The sequence below is a fragment of the Anabas testudineus genome, chromosome 21 (genome assembly GCF_900324465.2).
Source record: "Anabas testudineus chromosome 21, fAnaTes1.2, whole genome shotgun sequence".
NCBI lineage: Eukaryota > Metazoa > Chordata > Actinopteri > Anabantiformes > Anabantidae > Anabas > Anabas testudineus.
Window position 1 is genome coordinate 14,164,067 of NC_046629.1, and position 12,237 is coordinate 14,176,303.

Sequence of the window (12,237 nt, forward strand, 5' to 3'; positions counted from 1 at the left end):
TTGCCAGGATACATTTACCAAACCACTTCTGATATCGCACTTAGATTTAGTACATAAAAAAGATTGACAGACAGCACATATGATAACCAGAGCTTGTTAGAGGAGTCAGATGGTATAAAACATTGTGACTGGATGAGGAAATGCCTATAAACCTTAGCAGATATTCAGTCCAGGAACTGGGGGTCACTCAAGGTCAGCCAGGCACCCCGAAGGTGGAGACAGTCTGTTTTTCATTCTTGCATTCCTATCATTCTGGCTGTAGAGTCCTGGGACTCAGACATAGAGGAGGAATCCATATGTCTGGGCTGATGACCAACAAGGTCGTAACAGCACACAATCCAGCTTCGTGTCAGCTACAGCACTGTGGTCCAACTCACAGAAAAGATCTCAAACGTCATAAATAGCATGACACGATGTCACATTAACAGAAAATCTTTACTGAAATTGCTGCGTGCTGAAATGTTTTTGTACTGAGATCAGTACAAAGATACTGATGCTGTGGTATTCAGTTAAATCTAAACAACCTGTAGAAGTGGGGCCTCGTTCCTTGCACAGTTTCTGACTTAGTGCTATGAATCCTTCGTCGCTGTGATTGACAACGCTTCCATTAGTCAAGGTTTCCTCCTGCTCCCCGTACAGGAGGGGCTGACATCTCACCCTGTGAGCAGCTCCACCAGTGACCACAGAAAGACGTATGAAGTATGCTGAAGAGGGAGGCACATGCATGAGCTCAACTGTTCCCTCTTAGACATCTTTTCTCATCTCTGTGCCTCTCAAACTTCTCTTCAGTAAAATATTTGTGTGTTCTGTGTTCAAGTGACACCTCTTACATAGCAAATACTCATTCATCTATTGTTCAGACAGGAACCTGACCACCTTTACATAAGATCAGCGGGAGGGGTCTTGGCTGGTGGTTATGATGATGGACATGTGGCACGCTATACGTTTTGATCCTGTGGACAAAATCCGCCTGTGGGTTATATCATGTTACTTCCCTAGGCCCTGACCTGCCTGGACCATCCTCACTCGGTTTGTTCAGTACAGTAAGCGTATCACCAGATAAGAGCAGTACTGGAAGCTCACTTTTGATCTACACTGTCTGACTCCAGTCATTGTGTGAGAAGCTTTTTTTTTTTTTCAACATCCATCGCCACCGCTCACTCTCTTTCTCTTTGCCTCTCTCTCAGCCTCACTAACAGGATTTCCTCCAGACACAAAGACCACCATGTACGGCCAAACAGATAAGCTCATGCCAATGCCTTGTCACAAGGAGCCCATTCCTGTCATTCTTATATTATTACAAAAGGTGTTGATCCCACCGCCAAGGCCTGAGATGAAACATGTGTGCAAGCTATTAACTCACTCATCTACTGTTTACACTGTATAGTCCTGTAAACGGTAACAGAAAGTGAGAGGGGATTTTACACGTACACTATCACTTACATATGAGACTTATTGTGATTACTTTTACATCTTGATCTGACTTTTGCACAGGTTCAAGGTTTCAATGCACATTTACTTGCAAACATAGTGTCTGAATCCCGAAAACGATGGATGGTCACAGACACACAGGACATATGAAGGTTTGGGATTCCTTAAAGTGAATTATAAATGGTTCGGGAGTGAAAAAAAATGTTTTCTTACCCTCCCGTAGTCGGTGGTCAGGACCAGAGACGAATCATCACAAGAGCTGACGGCTGAAGGGAGGAGCTGCTCTTTGTGTCTCAGCCAGACACGGGCCCCCTGTAACACAATAGTCAGAACATCTCTATGAGAATCTGGAGTGAACCACTGGAAGAAAGTATGGGATACTGGTGTCCTAAGCATATTTTATACACACTCACACAAACACAAACTACAGTAGAAACCAAGGAAGGCAATGTTTAAACCAGAAATATTTAGGTTTAACATCAAAGTGAGATACTGTAGCTGCTCAGTTACACTGAGATTATTCTCAAAAGGCATGAATTATACCATGGTTTTATTTCCCACTGACTTTTTCCATTTCTTCTCAACGTTGCTCACCACTCAGTGCCACATAGCTACTCCCTCCCCACACAGAACTGGCACAGTTATCTACTTATTAAACATGTAATTGCCTTTTAGTAGAGGAAAGTTGTTCCCCAGGCCTGCGTGCTCAGGGTGTGTCGAAGACTAAAACTACCACTCACAGTCATGCGCTGTCAGAAAGACTTTCAGTTTTAGATTGTGTGGATAAGTTAGCGCATCGAAACAAAGAAATCAGTGATTGCTAATTTAAATTTAAATGAATCAATACAGATGTTTCTCTGCCCTGTATCTTTTTCAGTGTTCAGTATTTTACACACTTCTCATTATCGTCCCAGTAACACCAGTATGACAGCTGCTGGGGGCAGCCTGTTCTCCTGTGTTTGTGTATCCATGAGGAGTCACTGACCTCCCCATACATGTTTGTTAGCAGCTCAGTAACCAAGAGCAATAACAGGAATCTGAGTCTGATTGCTCAGACTGACTGTCATTTCCTTAGATGCATTTATAGATCCAGCTGCTTTTAAATGACGACAGTGCGTGAGAACAAACACGTGTGTGATCTATATCGTCTTTAGGCATGATGTTCTATGGGCAAAGATTTGACTTGAGAGCCGAACTGTTGTTGCACAATCATCACAAATGCAACCTTTGCAGTGGCCAAGGAGCAAACCTGGAGCAAAGGGAACTGTGTGTCTGACAGAGCATAAAACTGAAGAGATCAATATGCATGGATTCCACCAGGAAACCTTATACAAGGTCACCATTGCCAGACATCAATCCTCATTAACTATTAACAACAGGCTGCCACGTGCGTGTGGCACACACACTCTCATTCATGGAGCACAAATGTGTTTGCCACCAGGGTCAGGACAGAGATGCTTTTGTCTAATGCACTTGATGTTTACGTGAAATCCAGTCTGGTGAACCACAGAGACAAAGAGGACATTAGTCCTGAATCCATTAAAAACAGTTCACAGTGATGATTGGTCTGTATTTTTTCTTTATTTTGTGATTCAGACATCTTCCTTCGACTAAAATTCATCAGCCCAAACGCCCATTCTGCAAACCCACCTCCATCATCAAGGAGTTTTTTCTTTCAGTCAGCTAATGGAGCACAGCTAAATGTGGCTCTCTCAAACCACAGGGGACAACAGTAAGTGGGATAAAGGGGGTTGTGTAAATTAGGAGGAGGCTGTGGGGGGAGTGAGAGGGGAAAGAGGAAGGGTGCAGGCACCTGATAATGTCCCGCCTCCTACTGTCTGGAAAAACATGTACATGCACATGTATAACAGGAGGGTCACACCAACACATGGTCTCACATTAACACTGTTAGTATTTAATAATGGTGGTTAGATACCAGTGAGTGACTGTGTCTGCCTAGTACCACCTTGGCATACATGGTCCGGTCACCATAAATCTGCTTCACGTGAGTTCCCCAGTGAAGGCCGGTGAGCAGATTAATAGTGTTTACGCTATAGATTTTAAGAAGATCAGTTGCTATTATGTAACTTGAATTTAGCTGAATATTGCTGGTACATTTCCTCTAGTAGAGGTCTTTCAGGGCTGGAACAGCAGCACTGACAAAGAGAAGAAACATGCAAGCAGTAGTAGGTTACAACAGGCAGATTACATGTTGGATACATCGTATGTTTTCCAGTGTGATGGTTCATAGTACTTTATGTTTTAACAAGACATCTCACAGTTGCTTAAATTAGGAAGTTTCAGTGACTCTAATATTAAAGGAACATTTTCCAAGAATTTGACTTGAATAGTTAAGTTGAGGAGTCAGAGCCTCCGAGGTTTTCCAGTCATATGAACAGAGAGTTTCTCAGAGGCATGCCTCGTAACTAACTCAGATAAGGACAGATAAAAAACTCCAGACAGCATGCACACTGTGCACAGAACATGTTTTTAAACAAGAAGAGAGAGAGCAGATAATTCACATAATAATTGGTTTAATAAACGAGTAAATGCTATATGGTAAACCAAAAGTCAGCAACAAGCTGGAGACACTCGCTTGGCTTGCTGCACCAGGGTGACTTTCTCTCTGGAAAACTGCCCACGAGGCACTATAATTAAAACTGGGCTAGAACAGCCACAGCAGTACTAGACTGAAATTTAGCAAATGTATCTCACATATCTCTTCTAAGTTTCTATTGATTTAAACATTTTCACATTAAAAATACAAAGTTAAAGTCAGACAAAATAGCATATCAGGGGTTTGTAACACAGACCATTAACTATTAGGAAGACCATTCAATTCTATAAACATTTTTTAATGTTCGTCTCCGGTGGATGGCCCACCAGTGAAACTATAGGTGATAGTAGTCGGTAGCTGTGGGGCTCAAGAAGGAAACCACCAGATGTGTCTGTCTATTTGTTTGTGTCTTTCTACATGAGTGTGTGTCCAAGGAGTCAGAAGCCGGATGGTATAGAGCAAAAAAAGAATTGTCTCAACAACAGATGGCCTCACCATAACTCCTCCCTCCCGTCCCCTCCGTCCTCAGGAGCTTCGTCACTAAGTCAGAACAAAGGCAACAACCTCTGACTGAGGAGAAGTTAACCAGGCGGAAATATCCCAAACAAAGGCCAGCTGGGAAGCAAAGGGGCACGGGTATCAGCTTGTGTTAAGTCCCTCTGACTTGAATCATCTGCTGTAGCACAGCTGATTACTCTGATTAAACTAGAAGCAGTGTGTACCTCTTGCATAATAATCACTGGAAAGAACAATGTTCACCAGGTAGTGACGCACAGTGGTTAATCTGTTCAATTGCTAGGTGTCAGTTCATTCTACTGTGTTGCCTCTGGTGATCACATCCCTTAAAACGCAATGCTGCCATGACATTTCCAGCTCGGGCTCATTTCGAATTCTTAATGCCGCAGGTCACCAAGCACGTGTGTAGCGCTGCTGAGGCAGAACTGACTGACAATGGTAATCAGATCCACCAAAACAGGCCGTATGGCAACATCCCATCATGCTTTCTGACACAGAAACCACTCAGGCTGAATGATGTGACTCCAGAGTAAGAGGCTTGAGTTTCTGCAGCTTGTATCATGACATCCAACTCAGATATATGCTAATGAATGGGCGTTAAATATTTAAGGGGGTACACAGTACAAGGTGCCACGGCTCATTCTCTGCTGTCTGCTGTGGCATGAGCACAGGCTGTATCAGGTGATCGTATCAGCCAGAGTAAAGAAAGCTAATTAACTCAGCCCGACTTGGACACAGTTGAACAATTAGTTATGATAAGCTAATTTCTTGGATCATAGTGCTGTGTCAGAGAGCGGCGCACGCCCCGGCCAACGGACAGCAGTGAGGGGCTGTTGGTGCTGCAATTAGGTCTGATTACTGTCCAGGACTGATGCCTGGATGAGGCCCAGATGCATCCAGCTGGATTCCTGACAAGCATCTCCTCAGTTGTGCCTGGACGTGGAGCGCGTCAAACGTAATCCGGGAATGGATTTACCATCACAAGATGTACCAAAGCCATTCGAAAGAAACTCTAGATGTTGCTGATTTCACCTCTAACTTCTGCGTGTTCATTACTGTTGTTTTCTACTCATGTGTTTGCTTGTTTAAGATCAGTATAAACTTTGCACTCCGTGTTCTCAGTCACCTAAAGCAGCTCATTTAGAAGCAGATGTTTCAAAAACACACGTCATTTTCTGAGTCAGCTCTCGTTTTACTGCACAAATTCCAAGACGCACCAGAATTATCATAAGAATAGCGAGGCATACGGCCAAGTCACTAACCCTTTATGACCCCATTCAGTGTGCCTGGACAGATGTGCAGTCCTGATCACCATAAGGTCAAACAACATATTGGTGTTTTCTTGCAGATACTTGTAGACGAACTTAATTACTGAGGTTTCCATCTAAAACATTAGTTCAACTGAATATTCTTCTTTTCTTGTGAAATACAGTAGGTTTAAGACATGTTCTATGTTTGTAATTACTTATAACATGATATAATTGCAGGACTCAAAAAAAAAAAAAAACCCACACAAACAATCTCACAGACTGCACAACACACGGTGAAGATGGAGAGAAAGGTTGGCTTGTTCCTTACATGTTTCATATCCACGGTTTTAATTTGGTTTTAATAATTAATTTACGCAACAAACTTCCATTATTTCAGAACCAGGAATCCAGAATTTATGGCTTTGCCTATGAACATTTTTATTTGTTACTAGATATGCAGCTATTTCACATCAACAACTCTATCTTCTGTGCATGAAATGTGTATTATTTTTTTTCTGGTGTGCTTTCAGCTCCATTGAGCCAGGTCAGGGGTTAAGTGCGATTCTCCAAGGTTCTTCAGCAGTGGTTATTGAGGGAAAAGAAGAGTGTTTCTCCCATTTTCTAATCATTCAGCCATGCAGCTCTCTAATAGCATTTTGGCTTTTGTAACCATCAGGTTAGGCTCTTGACACAGTAGATAACTGCAAAACACTGTAAAGAAAAAGTAAGAAATAACAAACGGTGATCTAACACAAATAGCGTATGCCTCTGTAAGCCCCCTGTTACATTTTCTTGTTCCTTTGTTTGCTCACAGCCACTGTAATGTCTGCACACAGTGCAGCCGGTGCCACAGCCAGCATGGGGTAAGGGCGGGGAAGGGTGACTGAGGGGAGAAATCAGATGATTAAAGGCAACCTCTAGCATCTGTGCTGGAAGACGTATGAATTAATAATGGAGGGAGCAGCTGATCGAAAATTAGCTAATGGAGAAGGAGGAGTCCCCCGGGGAACTGGGCTTTCCCCAATCTGTGGTGAAGGGGCAGTGATAAGAAAAGAAGAAAAGGGTGGAGGGCGCAGTTCACAATTTGTTCTTGACTCTGAGGTACGGCCTAGACCCCAGACCTCCTGCAGAGGAAGCTATAAACAGATTTGAAGCGAGATGCCCTGAAGGCAGCAGCCTCATCACTTAATACCGTGAAGCACCAGACATGTGGCTCAGTAACCCAGTGATGTCATGCATCATTTTCATATTCAAAGACTGTTTCTGTTGAAGCAGAAGGTCTGAAAATGATTATGTTATAAATGCAATTGTGTCAGTAGGTTAATGGGAATCAAACACAGCAGGAAATCGCAAACATGACTGTCTCTTAAGCTATTTTCATTAGCAACTAAATGAAACAACGGAGTATCATTGCACAAATGAGCAGAAGTTTGTGTGTTTGTGTAGGAGCATGTCCTTGTGTGTGTGTGTGTGTGTGTGTGTCTGCGTGTTTTGTATTGTGCATGTCTGTCTGTCTACACAGCACCTCCCCCATCATCATCTGATGGAGCTAATCTGTCGTCTTGCTAATGAGTGTATTGAAAAGAATTTGCATAACAAATTATGTCTTCAGGAGCGTAACAAAAAGAAGAGGAGCACTTGACGCGCTGCCATGGGCTGCTGGCACAGTGTCCCATTGTACATCGTTATCCTGTGTGAACATATTTCCATTCCACTCCACTACTGAGAGGTGATCAAAGCATTAGTATGATCCTGTGCTCAGTTTTATGTCATGTTTAAGTGCAGGAAAAGTTGCAGTATGAGAAATGAAGTGATTACTACATATATGTTCTCGCTAAACTTAAAGAATGATGTTATCTACGGAGGCCCATGCCATTCCCCCATGCTGTCTGTCATTTCCAGCTCTATCTGTATAATCAGTTGACAACAGGAATCCCTGAGATATCCCAGGAATGCTGCTGAGTCAGGAATTTTAAAGACTGGGGTTGGATGTGTGGGATATGTGGGTCATGGCCAGTGGGGTGTGGTTGAGTGGACCCATCAGTGGATGACCAGGCTCCTGTTACATGCACCTTTGACTTTTGCTCATCCTGTCCCAGATTGATCATTCTGGTCTTTAGGGACAGTCCTGTCTTACACAGTTTATAATTTTCCTCTATCCATTATCTTAACCGCTTTTCCTGTTGAGAGTTGCGGGGGTGCTGGAGCCAATCCCAGCTGTCATTGGGCGGGAGGCCAGTTAATTTAACATAGTTAATTTAATATAGTTTTATTTTGATATTTAAAATGACCACAGCTTCTCAAATGTAAAGACTTGATGCTTTTCTTTGTCATATACAAAACAAATGAATATCTATGAGAATTTCAGACATTTTTCAGACCAATTGATTCAGAGTGATTGAATCAATAAAGAAAATTAAATGAAACCACTTCATCAGCAACTACACATGGATCATTTATAATGGGATCGAAGGAGCAGTGTTCTGGATGTTACTGGATTTCACAGTTAGATGGTGGTATGTTTTTCTGATCAGGGTTGGTTGAACAAAAATAAAACTGCTGTAGTGCTGCTAAGGTTGCCATGTCTTTAATTCATGCCACAGTCCTCCTCATGTAAATCTTAGTAAGTCAAACAACATCAGTCCTAACCACACACACTCATGTCTCATAAAACAGACACACAGGAACACTAACAGGTGATTGCTACGATGTGTGGCTTGCTTATATTATGCACCAAGAGAGGTGCCAGTTAGGTACCATGGAGCTGGGGACATATACTTAAAGTGGATGGGGTGTTCGACCTGATAATTAAGTCTTAAAGGTTCTGTGAGATGCACCTGTCCAACAGTTAGATTTCTGCATAGTTAGTTAAACATTTTGTCATTGATGTTTCTTTAGGCTAAAATGATGGGGACATGCTGAGTGCTGTGGTGGCTAACAGTAGTATGCATCATTATGTGGTGAGCTATTAATAAAGAAGGCTACTTTGTAATAAAAAAAATAATAATAATGGCATAATGGGAGTCAAACAGTGACATACTATACAGTCATACACTATATGAATATGCTGCCAAAAACTAGTAATATGTGTTGTTTGTCTCTGATGGGCCCTTACTTACTGAAGCCAGCTCATCAGGAGAGAATAACAGTGGTACAACTTTATGTTTTATAGACTATATTCCTTTGTGGCTATTAAAAATGTATTATACTTACATACATAAGACAGTTTAGGATGGACACAGATAGTTCTGTAATAGGCTGCATCCATGTGCATTAATCATAGGGGGCTAAAAAAGGAAAGTCAACATCTGGGCTGAGAGCAGTAATCACAGGTTGGCTGTTATTAAACTGCCAGACGCGACCTCTGAACTGAGAGGATTTAAGCTACTCTCATTACCAGCTCACTGTGACTGTCAGGTAGGGCAGCCAAGGTGAAGGCCAACAGGGGTAATCGGCGATAAACAGCAACTTTAATTTTCTCTGGGTACGTATTCAGGATAAATTCACTGCACACAGATCACTGATTTGATTTACTCTCCAGCTTTACCTGCGCAGAAGAATTACTGAAAAGCTTTTTCAGGGGATGGGAAGAAGAGACTGGACAGCAGAGCTGACACAGTAATATGCAACACTGATTTTTAGTGTTTACATTTCAAATAATTCCTTAGTTCATTAATTAAAGAGTTTGCAACAAACTAGATTAAACATGAAAATAAGCACTCTTCCTCCTTTCAAATTGTTATTTTTCTTAACTTTCTAGACCCAATAGGCCACTTTACTTGTTCCTATTGCTCTTACACTGAACACAATGAGTATATCAAGCCGTAAGCGGACTTAATTCCCCATGACGGCACAATGATTTCTTCATTTCATCTTCAAGTCATGAATTTAGCAGACAATGCCTGGGGATATTTTCTTTCATCACCGCCTTGTTGACACGGAAAATTAGTGATTCACCCCGAGGTGATTTATTTTTCACGACACAGAATGACACACCCTGGACTGACTTAATGGGGGATATACACACACAGGGTGAAACACGAGAAGCACAGAAAAGATATGTGTTGATGAGGGCAGTGTAAATGTTCTGCAGTATTACTTTTATGAGCTGCATCTTGTGAACATTACACAAATTAAGGTGTTAAGGTTACAAACAGACAAGATAAGCAGAGACAGACCGTTACATCATTTCATCCAGCAACTGTTGATCCATCATCATGAGCTAATAGACAAGAGGACACCCGTCTGTGCTGCATTATCTGTCAGTGAACAAGCTGTGTGTAGATAGAGGTCTTCTTCTCCTCTGATCACCACAAACATTGACAGCTTTGTCTGGAAGCTTGATAATGCAGCAGGTTAAACCTTAAGTCAACAGTATGGTGTCAGCGGGGGGTTATCACAGAGTTCCCCATGTGATGGGTCAGCTGAATGATAGACAGGGGTCAGGTTACTGATAGCGGCACAGGAAATGCAAACATAATCTATGGAGATGATTCAACCTCAAAGTAGAAAAATGAAACTGAAAGTTTATATTCAACTAATTCCTCCTTTCTCCTAACTCTGAGAATGCTCCGTCATTGGGAGTACGGGAATATTCGTGTTATTTTGTGAGTGGTGAGACCATGGCTGTTGGTAATTAGCCCCAGTCATTTGTGACAGATTTAACCACGACCAGACTGTACCAAAGCTGCAGGAGTGCCGCTGACGCACATTTAAACCACTGCCTTAATAATACCTTCCTCTGTTTGTTCAAAATCAACCAGTGCTCTTAAGTCACAAGAAATTCAAGACTCAGACTGCACTGTGTGGAACTTCGATGCAATAATGCAGATAATAATCACTTCAAGTTTAAGTACAAGTTCAGACAGCTGCTTAGTGATCGTAAGGAATCCCATTAGTCATTTCTGTAGCTTTCCTCTCCTACTTCCTTAGCTCCTAACTTCATTTCCCGACTTCCTTCCTTACACCTTCAGCCGTCTGCATGGGTGGAAGTGAAGGGCGACAATCTCTGATTCTCTTTAAAGTGCCAGCTGGAGGAAGTGACAACTGCATAGAAAAGACCCTGCCATGGCAAGAAAAAAATAGTCCACCCTCAGGACCAGCAGGTCGGCCTTTCTCACATTTCAGCACAGAATGCTTGCTGAGCATGCCAATCCATGGCTCCAGCTACAAAGAGACAGACATAGCCGTGTCTGTGAATGATGTTTCAGGTTGGGGAGAATGTGTCTGGCTCTGTGTGTCATGATGATGTTGGTGTGAAACCTAAAGCCTTGCCACCAAAGCAATACAATGCGAGGATGACAGTCGGCTACGACCGGGAATTTCAGAGGTCAGGGTTGGGAATGTGGGATTCCCTCTGTCAGAGTATCTTTGATGGCGTGGAATTTGGTGTCTAATGCAAGGAAGGAGTTAACGGGTGTGGAAAGGTCCTCATGTGGCTTTACAGTGTGTGGCAGCTGCTGCTATAAAGGAACTGATGACCAAGTTTAGAAATGCACATAGCTGGGATTCAGCTTCGTCAACAGGATGTTTCACAAAGACAAAATATTTCAGGCCGTCTGCTATGTGAGTGAATGAGTGTGATCTCACCATGTTTTCATGTGTGTAGAGATGAATGAAAGGTGGAGAGATAAAGCTATTTTTAGTTAAAACAGACACAGCCGCACAAGCCTTTAAGTCAGAATACGCAGTGTACACCGTTCATTTTCTCTGACATATGGATGAACAGCTCAGACAGGCAGAAGTCAGGGGACACGGACAAGATCTCTGTTACACTCCAAGTATGTTTGTGTGTTTGGTGGCTCTCATACATTCAGAGGAAGGATTGGGTGTGGAGTAAAGGCGGTGGTACTGAGGGTTTTGTGGTGTCAGCTGCTGAGAGGAAAGGTGGCGCTGATGGACAGGATGGGCTTTCAGGATAAACCTCTGAGCACACACCCGTTGTATCTACCACTCCTCTTTACTCCACTGACGCTACTCCCGGTCACTATCCTCAACTTAAGTGCATACAGTGACAGTGAAAGGAAAGATGACTCGAGATATGTACTATGTAAACTGACTGAGGAACTTGATAAATACAAGTCATAAAGCTGCAAAGGAATCAGCCTTTATGGAGATTGATTATATTCTAAATTTGTTGGCACTGTGCAACCCGTCAGGAACGGATTTGCAGTAATGAATCGTGCATAAGATTTATCCTACTGCACTTGTGCTCATTGAACTGACTCATTTTAATCCTCGTCTTACTTCACTTCCAGAATTCCTGCTTAATTAAATCCACAGTGGTGGCACTGTGGCGTTCAAGACGCTGGCTTCGTTCCATGACCCAAAAGTAATTTTAAAAAAGCAGGACAGTTCATTCATTTACTTTAACTCAGTTCTGCACAGAGGTACCTGTAATGACATTTCTTTCTGCACTTGCTACAGTGAAGAGTTTTCTTTCATACATTCAAACAACATTTGATCTCAAGTTAACAAGTGTAC

At 42.4% G+C, this 12,237-nt stretch overlaps 1 protein-coding gene across 1 annotated transcript in view; it reads right to left on the reverse strand.

Moving 5' to 3' along the window:
• Window positions 1-12,237, reverse strand: part of myo10l3 (myosin X, like 3) — a 45,304-nt gene that overhangs the window by 31,506 nt on the left and 1,561 nt on the right. Inside the window, exon 2 of the mRNA XM_026376313.1 lies at window positions 1,645-1,743. Within this exon, the coding sequence (XP_026232098.1) occupies window positions 1,645-1,743 (99 nt within the window). The remainder of the gene's footprint in view (window positions 1-1,644; window positions 1,744-12,237) is intronic.